The sequence below is a fragment of the Xiphias gladius genome, chromosome 3 (assembly GCF_016859285.1).
Source record: "Xiphias gladius isolate SHS-SW01 ecotype Sanya breed wild chromosome 3, ASM1685928v1, whole genome shotgun sequence".
Classification (NCBI taxonomy): domain Eukaryota; kingdom Metazoa; phylum Chordata; class Actinopteri; order Istiophoriformes; family Xiphiidae; genus Xiphias; species Xiphias gladius.
The window spans coordinates 19,625,147-19,641,075 of record NC_053402.1 but is presented as its reverse complement, the minus strand read 5'-3'; the positions used below and the strand labels follow the sequence as shown (position 1 = coordinate 19,641,075).

The 15,929-nt window shown below is 43.4% G+C and overlaps 1 protein-coding gene across 3 annotated transcripts in view; it reads right to left on the bottom strand.

Moving 5' to 3' along the window:
* Window positions 1–15,929, bottom strand: part of znf385c (zinc finger protein 385C) — a 123,508-nt gene that overhangs the window by 68,224 nt on the left and 39,355 nt on the right. For 2 of the 3 annotated variants that reach the window (XM_040124150.1, XM_040124148.1), the window contains one exon: window positions 11,975–12,304. In XM_040124150.1, coding sequence (XP_039980084.1) covers window positions 11,975–12,302 — 328 coding nt within the window. In that variant the 5' untranslated portion in view covers window positions 12,303–12,304. Of the gene's footprint in view, window positions 1–11,974; window positions 12,305–12,604; window positions 12,777–15,929 lie in introns of those variants that run through there. The other variant, XM_040124149.1, reaches the window with a different exon arrangement.

The window sequence follows — 15,929 nt, the reverse complement described above, 5'->3', positions numbered from 1 at the left end:
TAATTATACTTAAAAGGTACCGTGGAGTAATTCATATCTAGTAGTGGTACTGAGCAATGTTTTTAAGAGTGGGCTCCATGTTTTGTTTGCGTCATGCATACACACAAAGATGCATATGCGCAAGTGCGAGAAATGGAGGAAGCAGTGCTGCCGCCAGCTATTCTGCGGATCAGTGGAAGAGTTGGCTGTCGGTGGTAATGCACGAAGAAACCTACCCAATAAAGAAAGTAAAGAAGAAGAATGCTAGCTGGCAAATATGGATATACATAAGATAGGACTTTTTTTTTTCAGCTTTGAAAAAGGGAGGCAATGCATATTCAACACATTGGAGGTCCCAAGGATACACACAATGTCTTTTGGTGAATGACGCAACTGTTCCAAAAACTGTGTAGGGATAATATTATCCTTTTATTTAAATAGTATTGTGTAGAAAGAAAAACCTACTAAATGAATAATTTACTGAGCAGTTTATTTGCATTATTTGTTATTTACATGATGGTTATATTGCAAATTTAGCTGATAGCAACGGCATATGTGCATCCCAAGTTTCTTTTCGCCTGCCTCTCCTCCCTCGAAAAAGGAGGAGAGGCTTTTAATTCTAGGCAGCCCAGCACCTGACTTCTGTTGCTGTTTGATCGGCTTCGACTTTCACCCATCTCCATATGAACTCTGACAGAGGCCTCTCTCCCCTTCCTCTCCTCTGGCTGCCTTTCCACCACTCAATCACACAGGCAGGAGGGGGTTAACCGCTCTTATAAATGCAGCGGGGAAGAAAAACAGAGTGACTCCCTTGCTGTCTGTAAGCATCTTGTCCTTGACATCATTACTCCTCCGGCATGGCAATGTTCCACGCCTCTGACCCTCCTGCAAGACCTAACCCCAGTCCCAAACCAAAACCACACACAACATACCTCACAGCCAATCGCCTACAGGGTGTCTTACGCTCCTTGACTATTTATGTTCTGGGGCAGTAACGCAATCATTTCCTTCAACTAGTTATTTTCTTACCATGACTGCACAACTTACAGCGAGCATTTCAGTAAAGGAGCACATAAAAATGCATTAACTTTTTTTTTTTTTTTTAACAGCTGTATAACAGCGATATTTTTTTTTCTTTATGAGCTGAGAAATAAAGGCTCATGTTGATGAGGGTTGAAAAGTAGCTGGCTTTACTTTTTTTTGAAAACCTAACTGCTAGTAAACATCACTAGGTGTTGACATCTTGAGTTTTTTTGTCCCTTGGGTGGCTGTTTTGTTTTTTTTTTTTTTTTTTTAAAGTGTTTGCCTTGTATCTTAATATGTTGTTACATTACAAGCTGATCTTACAGTTTAAGATCAGCTTCTACACCTGATCTGACGACAGAGGAGCAACAGCCTGCAGCTGCTCAGGCACCTTGTCAACAATAGAGAGAGGACAACTCTACATGCTCACCTTTATGTCAAGGACAAGATCATTCACAGCCAGATCACACCTGGTCACTGCCTGTGTGTGTGTGTGTGTACTAAGTGTGTGTGTGTGTGTGTGTGTGTGTGTGTGTGTGTGTGTGCAGAGGAAAGAGAGTTGGGGATTTATTTGAGAGCTGGTGTATGACTGGAGGCATCTTGACAACTCCAACCCTCTCTCTCTAACTCCCACTTCTCTCTCTCTCTCTCTCTCTTTTTCTACCCCCCCCCCCCGGCCTGTCTTTATTATTAGCGGCAGCTAGAGGCAGTGGACCGGAAAATTCCCATCGAGAAACAAACCCACATCTGCATATTACAGCCCTGTTTCACGTCTGCCATGAGCGAATAAATTAATACATGAATAACAATGAAAACCATCCATGAGTTGCCTCGCTCGCTCTCTAAATGGCAACGGCTTGTGTGTGTGTGTGTGCTTGCGTGTTTGTGTGTGAGAGTCAGGAGAAGCTGTAGTTGTCTCTTTTGGCCATGCTCACCAGGGAACTGGGTGTATTTGCATAAAAACCTCTAAAAGCCGGCGTACCTACAGTACAGTAGGTAAGATCACAAGTCAGGTGGCAATGAATGTTGGGGCGCAAACAAGTTCATGGCCACTCCTGAGAAACATCAAATCCTGTGCACCGATATAAAAACTTCGCCATCATTACGCACTAAAATCAAAATCTAACATTTACACAAAAGTGTTTTTTAACCCTTTAAAAACTCTTGCTTCCCTGTATATTTGATTGATTTTTTTTCCCCCAACCTATTACTGCACTTTACATGCACACTACAAATGCATTTTTCATGTATTATACATGAGTGGTTTTATTTTATTTTTCCTGCTTAAAGGTTTTTGGTGGTTTTTCCTTATCCAAATTGAGGATCTAAGCAAATTAGGGGTCATATATTGTACATATTGTCAAACATCAGAGATAAATTACTGATTTTGGGGCTGTATACATAAAAGTGGCTTGACTATTTAAATGAATTTTCTTTCGTTTGAATTTTTTTTATTCATTTGGCTTTTAAATGCTGTTCTCATTGCAGGTCGTTTGGAGTTGTCTGTGTTCGAGAAGTGGTATGCAAACAAACCTGCAATGCCTTAACTAACATCAGTTTACTACTAACATTCACTATGAAATGACAAATTATGCATAAAATACATGCATGCATTTGACTTCCCCACTGGATCTTTGTGTATCCCACCGCATGTAGAGTATGCGTTAACGTCTAGTTAAGTACATGTTTATCATGTGATTTAGTTTGAGCTGGGTACAGAGAGGTGAGAAATATGTTCGCTTCTCAGTGCGAAATAAAAGCACGAGGATGTGAGAATGTGATGGTATGTGTTTTGCCTTTGTGAGTGCGTTAGGCAAAAAGCTGCTGTCATCCATGCCAGTGAGATGTCTTTTTCTGTGTTTGTTAGCGCATCATACTTGCCCTCCTCCCACTCTCGCTCTCACTCTCGTGCCATTCCACCGAGTTTACATCTGTTTACTACAGCTTGTCTACTTCAGTTCCGTGTACGACACAGCGAGGGTCTCTGGAGGTCCACCACGCCGCACAACTAGCAAACGCTCCAACAGTCAGAATGTCAGACTACTTTGACGCTGATTTCACTCATTCGTTGTGATACAAGGGCTCTCGTGAGATTACATCAAATTCCAAAAAATGATGCTCTAGCATCCAAAGGCTGGCAGACAAAAAACTCACTGACCCTCCGCAGAGATGATTCTGGCATCCCATAGTGCATTGCTTCCGTTGGCAAGGCAGTGGATGCGAGGGATGGGAGGCGCGTGTGAACTTTTGGAACTGCGAGGCACAGCAAACTTTCAGGGGCCATATATCATGTGTCCATTAGCAGACAACCCAGCCTGCTCTGTAAATGACAATGTTTGTCTACGTCTGCTCCTTGCTCTCTTTCTCTCTCTCTCTCACACCACCCACTCTCTCTTTTCAAGCCAGCCTCTCAATCTCCTCTCTAATCTTTACCCCTTCCCTCTATCTCAGTCTTGCTGATGTGATCCCTTCCCTCTTAGAACCTCTATCTTCCTTGTTCCTCTCCCTCGTCTGCTTTATTACCATCTCCCCTCTATTCCCGCCTACCTTCTCGCTCTCTAACCTCCATCCCATCCCTGGATAAAGCTGGTAATAAGTCACTCTGCTGTAATTTTACCCTTCTAAAGGCCTGTAACGATGAGGCTCAGAGGATGGCTAAGGTGGAGGTGAGATGGGGGTGGGGTTGTGGTGGGGTGGGTGCCAGTTAAAGGGACTCTTCTCTGCCCAGATAAAAAGCCTTTTATGGGCCTTTTTGCAATGTACCACTGGGAGAAAAGAGCCAAAATGGCCAAAAGAGAACAAGAGAGAGGCTCATCGGGTCACTTTGTACCTTTGTTGTTGCTATATGAAAATTGACAACATACACTGATGTTGGAGGAGCTGGAACACGTTGCTCCACGACGTGCGCGAACGCACACACGTAGATTTAATGCTTTTACACCAATAAAAAGCCCAACGAGTTAAACTCCGTTTGGAGATTGAGAATAAAGGAGGACACAGTGACAAGGAGTGAGAAAGAGAAAGGGTCGGCCGTGCTGGGTGACCGAAATGACAAAATACTGTTGAAACTGACTGATATTTTATGACATTTAACAAACTGGCAAACAGTTCAATTCATTTAGCAGATCTGTCTGAGGCAGCTGTGGCAATGTGGGTTTGTGAATCAGACAGACCAGATAAGGGCTGATAGCGGGATCTGCTTGGCCTTCTGCACAGACAAAGCCAGTCGACCTGTCAGAGCCCAGGTAAACACAGACATAGGATGATTTCTGAGAGATGCGCCCCTATCGCCGTGGCCTTATAAGCGTCGCTCTTCGTGTTTCTCGCTCCACTGGGCCCTGTGTGTCAACCCGGTATGCCTGCCGACCTTTTCCCAGAGTTTGAACTGCCATCGCATGGGGGGGGGGGCCGCACCCTGGGGCAAAGCAGAGAAGAGGCAGAGAGGAGGACAGCGAGCGGGGGAACGCGAGGTGGAGGGGTTGGAACAAAGTGCAGGACTCCACAGCCACATCACATTTCAGGAGATTCACACACTTTCCCACCCCAAAAAAAGACAGCACAGGGAAAAAAGTGTTGTTGTTTTTTTAGTTACTAAAATGCAGTTATTTTAGAGTATTATTAACTCATAGATATAAAAATAAATCAGTGGAATCTCCTATATATCCTCACTGGCTTCTGAGTAATTTGTATTTTACATGTTCTCATTTATTTAGAGATTTTTTGTTGACATTAGAGGAACTGCCATCTGTGGAAATTGTTTGCCCGCACTATAAAATGACATCAAGTGGACACAAGTGTTTCCTAGAATTAGTCATAGTCATCAACCAGCAGCTACAGTAGACAGGCTTTCATAGCAACTGATGAACAGATGAAAAGACCACACGGACCAACCAGAGACAGCAACACTCAACAGTTTACAAGTATCAGAGGAGACACTAAGATCACTACATGAACACCACACACCGACAACGTATGCACATGTATGTCCAAGGGCGTGGGGAGGGAGAAGTCATTTCACTCTGCTGGGGGGGAAAATGGGAAGATGGCGAGGCAGCACAAAAATAAAACGCAGATGCGCAAATGCATTCATGCAGAAAATCCTTGCCTTTAATCCAATTCCTCACGCTTTATTAAAACAGAGCCAGAGAGATAGAGTCAAACAGGGACCACGATGAAGAGACTAACCATGAAGAGGAGGCTCGCATTACACAAATATACAATAACACACACACACACTGCAAAAAATATGCGCAAATCAAAGGAAAATGAGATACTGAGGAGCATGTAAAAAAAAAAAATGCAAATTTTCTCTATCCTCCTTTCCTTTTCACTTTCTGTATCACAGAAACCAGATCTAAACATGACACATTTTATGCCTCCTCACAAAGCAAAGTAAGATTAACACACCGGAAAATACAAACAACACCACACGGGCGAACAGTGTGTAGTCAGACTCCTAGACAACAGATCCACAGGCGGCTCTGCTGGGTCATATCAGGCCAGGCGGCCGTCCACTAGACAATCTCTTTTCCCGTCCCTCTCTCCACACCCTTCCATCATCATTTAAACATCAGCTCTGAAAAAAGGGGGGTGGGGGGTTGATTTATAGTACTGCACATTTCAGCCATGTGTGTGTGACGGGGATTATGTGCACGTGCATGAGGCATTTCCGTCAGGGTTTGCCGTATGTTTTATTTGTTCGTCTCTATATTTTGGTGCCGGTCTGGCTGTGTGTCCTTGGCCAAAATTAATAACGATGCTAATTATAAAGGATTACGGCGGGTCCTCCTCAGAGGACTGGCCTCTTTGCTGCTCATCGGTGGGTCGGAGGAGGGTCACCGCTGAGAACGGCAGCACTGGAGGAGAAAGGAAGTAGATGGGGTTTCACGTTCACACGCGCCAACAGACATGTGCTTACTACGTAACAAACACACACACACAAAAACAAGCAGTGAAGCTCAAGACACGTTTATGTGGCTGGCAGAGTTGCCTGCTGTTTACAGAAAGTGTCCGATAATCAGAAGATCTCAGGCAATGACAGGTTAGTTCATCAGTGGTACGTTACAGATATTTGGTGACAATTTACTAACCCTTTTGAAGTAATAGCCAGAGCTGCAGACTTGAGGTTTGGACAAACTCAAGTCACAAAATTTTCGTCTTGAGACTTGACCAGACTTTGAGTAAATACGTTGCTTTTGAAACAAATAATGCGTAACGTGTTATTAGTTTTTATTAACGAGCTGGCCACAGGTGACAGGTTTGATTTCTGTCACGTACTGTATGTGCTTTTTTTTTCCTGAAGGTGTCCTCGAGCTATGTACCGAACTCCTGTCGCTAACTTGTGTTACCTAAATGTGTCAAATGTAAAAGCTGTGGAGGCGCAGATTGGTGTAAAAGCCACACCTGCAATAACTCCTTCAAAAAATCAAACTTCACAGACTGAGCCTCGTGAAGGAAGAGATGTAAATTAAGACGCAAGCACACAAACTAATCTCAAGTCTTTTGAAGGTGTATTGTAAACATACGTCTCTCTGTGCGAATGTTTTGGCGCACTACAGCTTCACACCACACGTGTGACGCACTGACATGGGTCGCACTGCGAGGGCAAAATCTCACTCAAGACGTTCCCCAGGGCACCGATATAATGAGATACGGAGAAAAAGAAATTGCATCTCGACTTAATTTCTGTTTTTGACTTGAAGGTACACTGAAACTATGAGTCATCCATATCACCTGGGCTTCCTTGTATTTTTATGCCAATAATATGTAACCAAATTACAAAGACTGAAGGGAAAATCTGGCTGAATTTTCTACAATATTGCAAATGGGGAAGATGTTCAATCATTGGTGAGGAAAGTGACGTACATGCATTTTTCAAATCAACAATAATATATGAACATCTGTAAAATAATTATCCACCAGTTCTGAAAAGACAGTTTTGCAGTGGCATTGAAATATTGCAAGCAATGCCATTGTTTTTCTTTTTGGACAGGATGAAATATAGCTAACGTCAGCAGGCATCAAAGCACAATGACAACCTTAAAATATCTGAAGTTCTCCTTTTGTTTGAGTTGTTTTATTTTGATAAATCAGCTTTATATTATCTTCAGGAAACCTCTTTCTTTCAGCCCAGTTGACAAAAAAAAAAAAATGCCTCATTTACGTTGGATGTTTTAACATCAGTAAGTCGTTACCACCTTCATTTTAAAGTGAGTGTATAACAAACAAGTAGGCTGGCATTCGAAGTGAACTTTTAATAACAATCATTGTGAAACATTATAAGATATAAATGGGAATGAACTGCATAAATTAGCATCTGAACTCACATTGTCTCACAAACATCTGGATGCTTCTCTCCACCCAGAGCTGTCAGCAAGCTTCTATACATATTCTTCGCCATGATAACAGAGTGAAATAACTTAATCACTGACACGCTCATCTTTTCGGAGGACTGGCTGCGGCACATGGCTAACATCCACGCCAGAAGGAAAGAGAGAAGAGGAATAAGAGAGAGGAAGGAAAGGAGACAGGAGAGAGAGAGAAAAAAAAGAGCCCGGACCCACTGTCAGCTCAGTGAAGCAGAGAGGGAGGGAAACGCACGCCAACATGGAGACGATTCGCTGGGAGAAATATACACACACACACACACACACACACACAGATTTAAAAGAAAAAAGTTCAATTCTTTATTCATGAAATCCACAAACATAAATATCCATACCAGACAAAGATTCCTTACTGTACATGTATGTGGGCTGACAAACACAGATGCACCGAAGCACATATTTGTGTTCCCACAGCACAAGTTACAGACTCCGCAGCCTTTAAGAATTCTAAAAATATCTGAACCAGACATGCAGGATGCACACATACATACACAGACGCACACGTACACACGAGCACAGCAGAGAAGCTGTGGTGAGGCTGAGGACACAGCAGGGCTGGCTGCCTGGGGGAGTCAGCAGAAGGTGAGCAGAGATAAGGCTGTGTGATTGTGACTGCATGTCAGAGAAAATCTGCACACCGCAACAGTTCAGCATGCCGCATGCCACACACACACACACACACACACACACACACACACACACACACACACACAGCCCTACAAAACACAACACATGAACAAAACAACACATCACAAACACACAAACTTTAAATATGTGGTCTAAATTGCCTGCAGCACTTTACCAAAACAGGGGATTTAGACGACATGTGCCCAGTGCGTATGACTTGACTTTCTGGTATATTACAGAATTTATTACATTTGTTCCATGCTTGCTGGTCTGCTCCATTTAAGGCAGCGTGACACACCAAGCTGACCTCAAAGAGCTAGTGATGACAGAGGCTGAATGATCAAACAGTCTGCATCGCCCCGTGTCTTCTGTTTAAAAGCTGCACTTGGACATACAGCAAATGCTACGGCTGGCAGAGGCTGGCTGCTGACACGCACTTCCATTTGTTTTGTTTCATTTGCCTTGAACTGATTTAGTCAGCGTGCAGTCTTTCGCTTGTGTAATTTAAAAAAAAAAAAAAGGGCGAAAATGAATTGTTTGAGTTACTGCACAAAATTGGTGAACTCACTGATTCGCTCGACTAGAACAGCCTGTCAGTCGGCTCCACTTCACCGCTTGCCTCTGCTAAAGATTGAACCTGCTGCATCGGGCTGATTAGAGCAAACAACACCAAGACTTTAATTGCTGTAGATGGTGGGTGTGAATGAATGGACATTTCCGTGTCTTGTAAAAAAGGACAATACCCCGGTTGATTCAGGTTGTATGCTATTTGCTATACGTCTTATTACGGAGAACATCTCTAGCCCAGGTTTGGTGGGCAATTCGTCTGACCTTGTTATGTTCTTTCTTGTGCTGTTTTGTGTATATTTTTCTTGTTGAGTGTAGAGACGAGGGGAAAAAAAACAAGAGAGAAAGAAAGAAAGAATTCGACCGTGCAAACACACATGCACGTAACGCATAAGACAGTCACATAACACATGTACACATGAAATATTTTTTCCGGGCCCATCGTCATCCGAGTCATAAGAGATACTAGACTCACGGGTGAAGGAGTTCTCACCAAAAAAGCAGGGCCTCAGCACTTTAAATGCTAAAGCCCAATTTTCAGCTCAGAGTATGTGGCATTCTCATGTGCTGATCTCAGTCCTTGACCAGACTGATGGAGATAAATCTGAAAGCACTGTTTACTGTGGAAAGTTTTCTGTCAATACTGGCAATTTCAGAACAATTTCTAAAAGTTTTGCTGCCCACATTGACAAAAGTATTTAAGTGTCTTCTTCTGCCTCCTCTTTATGCTTTGCAAACAAACAAAAAATGCTACATTCAAACCTTTGACAATCACTGTTTATGACGTATTCCTCTTCCCTGTAATTGTTAAATTTCTGCCTCAATGGACCCATGTGTTGTCTTTGTTATATTTTCTGTGTCTGTTGTAAGAGGAAGCACAACTAAAATAGTGATTTGATCAACTGCTGTAACTGCTGCATAAGAAATTCCTTAGGCACTGCAGAGAACTCCAGATTTAAAATCCATATTTCATACTCATGCTGACTTCTGACAAAATGTATCATAGGCACCAGAAGACAGCTTCGTGACATTGCTGGCAAGGTGAGGTATTATACAGTATGTTGGCCATGTTTGTGAAAAGCCAGGTAACCGTCATGTGACGGCACATTCAGAAATCTCCGTTTCTTTATGTCTGCACTTGGGACCATGTTTTGAAAAGCTCAGTTTTTATTGGTCAAACTCAATGGCTTAGTGTAGACAGAGGGCAAAAGAGAACGAAAAAAGCCGCTTGAGCATGTAATTTTCATGGTCTGTGTTTAAATTTTCACTCCGTCTTCTCACAATGGGCATCTACACAGATTTTCCCCCAAAATGGCAACTGAATTAAGTTTATTCATTCTTGAATTTAACAGAGTAATGATTTTTTTTTTTTTTAAAACAAAACAAGGCTTTGTGTACATAAAATGATTTTAGCACATCTGAAACAAAACATCAGTGAGTTTCCAGAGAGGCACTGGAGAGCTTTAGTGAGCTGGAGCCGAGTCCCTCTAAATCAAAGAATGTCTATTTGATTTACACATAAGGCGCATTATTCAAAGAAGTCCTGTTAAAATCCTTGATGGAGGGTAGACAAACAAAGACTAAACTTAACTGATCCCAAGATGACAATGTGTGATCGTAAGTACACTGAATTACAATGTACTCACTTCCTGTAATGAAATGTTCCCTACGGTACAGTGGGAGTCTGACACCAGGAATATTTCATCCATCTCGTTCCAGGGCTTTCATAGAGAGACTAATTAATCATTATCCTTGGCTTGGCACCACTCAGTATCATAAAAACACACCAAATAGAACCACAAAACAAATTTCTTTTCATCCTCTCCGTGTTGCCACAAAGCAGTAAAAACGAAATGATCTAAATAGTATTTCAAGAAACTCCTTCACTCTACTACCTACACGGAGCTGGCAGGATGATACTCAGACAACTTTTACCATTTTTATAATTTCATCGCGACAAATAATGTACTGTATCTGTAACATTATGCCAGTGGCACCACGATGGGTTTTAAAAATAGCTCTTCCGAGAGCATTCCTCAGACATCAGTAAAAGGGAATTTCAGTATTTAAAAAATGTAAATGTTTACCAAAAACCTGCTTCGGATGCTACAAAAGGACGTATTTAGAAATATATACTGCGAGTGTCCCAGAATAAACCTCTTACTGTTGTCCACTGAGCAGCTATGCTGGAGCAGTTGGTTGTGAACTGCCTTGGTCAAGGTTACCTAGATTTAACATATACTACCCCAGCTGTCTTGGAAATTAAACTGTAGAACAAGCCCACTTCCTTGAGCATCAGTCCGCCGGTGACTTATTAATATCTTCTCAGGGTGTGACATTTAAACATACAGATCTGTCACCGAGATGAGATTATTCCACTTCCTTTGAAAAATGTAATATCCTGATGTGAGAAAACGTCCGTTTCAAATGGCGCTGGTTGAAGTACTGCCAAGCTCTCTTAGGAACACGGGCACACACATTCCGACGCACACATAAAAACACACACGCATCCGAAACAACAATCTACGAGGCCCCGCTGGCTGTTGGCGGTGCGCATTTCTGGAGCGGTTCATTCGGTCAGACGTGTTCCAGTTCAGAAATCTGCCGTGCTGAGAGACAATCGCCGTGTTTCTCAGTGTCAAGAACAAAATAAGCAGCCATGTACAACTGTGACCCCTCAGTGTCCAGACGACCTGTCGCTACTAACAATGCTCCTATGAAACTTAACGCTTCCAAAGTATAGCGGGTTCCAAACTATTTTTAATTTCTATGCATTTATTTTTTTTTTTTCCAAGGGTATGTGAGCTCATTGTTTGTCTCCATTCTTTTCTTGCGTGTTTCAAGTGTTTTGTTTTGCTCCGCATACTTTTGGCAAGGCTGCAGAAAGAGCAAAAGGAGCGACCAGGAGCGTGAACGAGTCAAACTTAACTGAGAGATTCCCCTGCGGTAGAGTCATAATCGAGGCTGTGACAAGAATGACAAAATGTCCAACTTTACTCCAGCCGCATCACTCCCAGGAGCACAACCATCAAACACGACCACCACTTAATTAGCTTCTCACTTTCTGACTTCACTCAGCTCTGCTCCACTTGCACGCATGTGCGCGCACGCGCGTCCTCAGCCTAAGGCTCTGTCTGAACACATTTCAGCAAATAGAATCCAATTTGTTTAACTTCTATTGAATACAAGTAGGGGGGATTGGCACACAGAGGCTGGTGACAGTGTGCTGTGAACAGTGTGTGGGATGGTGTTAATCTGCATGGCCCTATTGTGCTAGACAGTGTTACAAAATCCAGCGGCAGAACACTTTATCCAATGTTCGGCATTTATTTCTAATTTTGCAACAAAAAGCAAACAAACAAATGGTCAATCAAGCAGCACTCCCGGCCTACCTGTTTTGCTTGGCATCTTGCCATTGCTGATCTGCTTGAGTCTCTTCTGGTGGGATTTGCCATTGTAGTGAATTTGGGCCTGTGCGGCGGAGTTGAGCTGGATGTTGCAGACCTCACACAATGTGTAGCTCCGCTGCTTCCTCTCCCTTTTGGGTCTGCAGAGTGCAGAAGGCAGCGCGCCCCCTGGTGACTGCTCATCAGGTACTGCACCCTCATCCTGGGTGCCGCAACTAGGCTCGACGTCCATCTGAACTCCTCGCGTGGTGCCAAAGCCCCTCCTGTCCAGCTCGGCGTTCGGCAGAGCTGATGGGCTGAACGGACGTTTCATACCTGTGATAGAAGAAGAGGACAGGGTAAATACAAAATACAGCATAGAGAGAGTGAAAAACAGTGAACAGGAAGAAAGATCAATACATCTTACAGGTTCACTTGACAGCTAAGTTTTCATACCACACCATGCTCTAAAGTTTTTTGTTTTTTTTTAAGAGTACATGTCAGATGCTCCCTCCGTTTCCAAAGAATCCCAGCGTTAGCACGTGCAACACAACGCAAAAAAAAGAGTGAGGCTGTGTGTCCTCTCTCCTGTGGATGGAGGTATGTTTTTCGCAAGCCTTGCCTGACCAGACTCACCCAGTATACAAAGCCATCCTGTTAAAACCTGATAGCCACAGGGGGGACACAGGCAAAAATACCCCAGATTCCTGGGGCCGTGTGGAATCTGGCCCCCAGTCCTGTCTGTTGTAAGTCATGCACCCTCCAAACACAGTGACACCTGCACTATACGAACACGTGCACACAAAGACACCAGGAAAACGCTGAAAAGATAGAATGGGCACAGCTGCACTGATGATCAGACTGTACAGAGGGAAGTCCAGGTGGTGGTGGTCCTGGGGAGCGATGACGGACCACTTGGGGGAGACAGAGTGCTGCAGTGGGGCTCTCTGAGGACCAGCGAGACCCTTCCGTCAAGCTGTTTCACTTGAGATGACTCCATGTCTGCTAGATGTCTGTACAGCCCTGCAAGTCAAAATGCTGCAGCGGTAGCTGTGCTCCCTCTTTAGGAGGACCTCAGCCAAGCAGTGCCTGGGTCAGACAGGCAAACAGGAAAACAACCCGGAGTCTGTGGCTTATGAAACAGTCTGTGATGATGTTTGCTGACATTAAAGTTACATTTGTAATGGCTAAATTACAGAGTAATGGCAAAAGCATTAAATATAGAGGTATGAGAGCTTAAGCTGGAACACGTCTCCCCTTCCATTATGTTTGTACAACTAGATGTAAAGACCTGTGAAACCCGGACTGATGGATATGTGGGGGGTTAACGAGAAAGCGGGACAGTGATATCGAAAGAGGCAAACAAGCAAACACATTTCTGTCAACGAGGGCTGCTCCTCAGTTTTTCCAGGCAGGGCTCTGTGGTCAGAGAAAAAGCCTTCCCAGGATAGACCGTCTCAGAGAAGAGCTGTTTGTTTCATACGCAGCTACTGTCTCTATAAATAAATGAAAAGGTAGGTCTATAGTCGCTCTGTGATGTATTGAGACATCACCGTTGGAAAAAGTCCCTAAGATACACCCAGCTGTGAAATTCTGCTGCTGGCTTATTGCCTTCGCCTTGAGTTATTTACGTAAACACCGCAACCCCTCAGTAACACACACTCATACACAGAGACCAAAGTAAAGTGGGGTCTATGATGCATACATACCTACATGCATGAAGAACACACACACACACACACACACACACACACACACACACACACACACACACACACACACACACACACACCTCAAAAACACATTAGGGCAAGCTGCCTCTATGAAAGCTGCTATTCATGTTGCCAATCTGGGAGCACTCAAGAGGCTCCATCAGATGTTTTCTCAAAAGCTTTGAGCAACGCTGCTCTCTGGCACTGAATGAAAAAAATGTCTGTGGTCCTCAACCATGCAACCTCCTGAAACTCCTGCCAAACTACCCAGCTATCCACCCCAATTAAGCATGGTTGTAAAAACAAAACCCTCAATGAAGACCTACAGAACATAACATACAGAGCATATTATGTCCCTCTGTCCTCCATCACAACCTCGCATCAAGAGTAATTTCGTCATGAAACATAAAACAATCTTTTTATCCAAACGCTTGCCTTAGAACTTCACCAGATATCTATGCGGCATAACACTAAAACTAGGCAGAGTGGAGAGAGGAAAGTTTTTTTTTTTAACCTGCTACACCATCTGCATTTTGAATATGAGTCTCTTTGTTATAGAGCTACGGGAGAAGTGTTGTTTTAAATACTAAATGGGCAATTTTGCATTAAGTCTGGTACAATTTGGATTTCATTTTAAAACAGATTTAAATTGATCTTCCCTTTTTTAAATACCCTGAAAACTTATTTTCTCAATCTGCTTTTTGCTATAAGTGGTGGGGTCCGACATGAAGGCACTATTTTCTGCCACGCTTAGAACACTGGCTTTTTCAGATCTGAGAGTTCAGTTTTTCCACTTTTGTCTTCCACCTGGTCTGATGAATCTGCTGACAGTTAATCAAATCACACCCAAACAATGCTAATGAAGAAGATTAGCTGAGATTTTGAGCGTTAAACTTTCAATAAATAACACCTGAAGATGTTACTCTGATTGTTTCTTAATTCGTGACGAAATATTTAATGTTTAAAAAAAAAAAAAATTCTTAAGATTTGATGCAAAGTTTTCATGGGCTTGAAAGTGTTGCGCAAAAAGACTACATATTCAAAAAATAGTCTCATGCTCTTATGCTCTTTTTGCATCTCGTCTATAAATGATGCAGCATAGCTGTTGGATGGAGAAAGAAATGGATGCCATGTCTGAAGACGTTTCTATGAAACTGTGCTTCACGAGTACCTGGAGAGAACGAATAAGCTACTTTTATGTACAGTGACTAAGAATCCACCTGCTGGATGGAGGCTCACCTGAACCAAAAGGTTTTTACAGCTTTCACCTGTGCAAATGTGAGTGTGATTGTCCCGAGTGGCCTCACAAAGGACAGGAGTTTTCAGGCGATAACCGAGGGGGGGGGGCAGGAGGCTCTGCCAGCCTTGCCATCTCCGCTGTTTCCGAGGTCTGATGTGCCCCCCCTCCCACGCCTAGACTACACATTCTCCCCCCTCGGCACATGGGAATCATCAATCACTGCTGTGATCTCGCTGAAAGACCCAGGCTCACCCAGCATAGCAGCTCAGCAATAAAAACTCTATTTATGATCTTGTGTCTGCTGCTCACTGATCCTGAAATACTATAGCACTTTCCCCAGCTCAAACCAGCTCTGACCACCAGCCCACCTCGAAGAGCACCCCCACCCATTCACTGAGGCCACATTAGGCATGGGGGCGTCGGCCCTTCCTAGTGCAGGCAGAAACTGGCCTCCAGATGGACCAAAGCAAACAATGCAGGCATGTTAGCAGCTCCTAAATCACGCTGATGAGAGGGGGGACACCAATGAGTGCAAGCCACCGAGACGCAGAGATTCTCATACACTTCGCATGACCACATATAATACAAATTGTCTGAATGACACAAGCACCTGTGGACTGCTCACAGACCCATCCATCGGCACAGCTACAGGCACAATCGCAGACGTAAGTTGCCCTCAGATTCCGTAAACAAGGAGTCCGCAACTCAGCAAAAATGCACAAAAATAAACAGGAGCATTTAGATCGGACTAAATATATCCTCTGCAGCCCAGAGCACATGGACTGACCTCAGGAAAATAAACAGACACAATCAACAAAAAATGAAATTCAAATGAAGCCAACGAGCATCGCGGGAGTCAGAACCCTCATACATATTATGCATACACTGCCTCAGAGGAGACAGACAGATACACATGCATGAAGGAAAAGGAAAAGTTAGCCAGAGGAACAGACCTCTGACTAAACAGTCGGACGCAAAAACATCAACTGTTAGAAATCCTCACCATTAG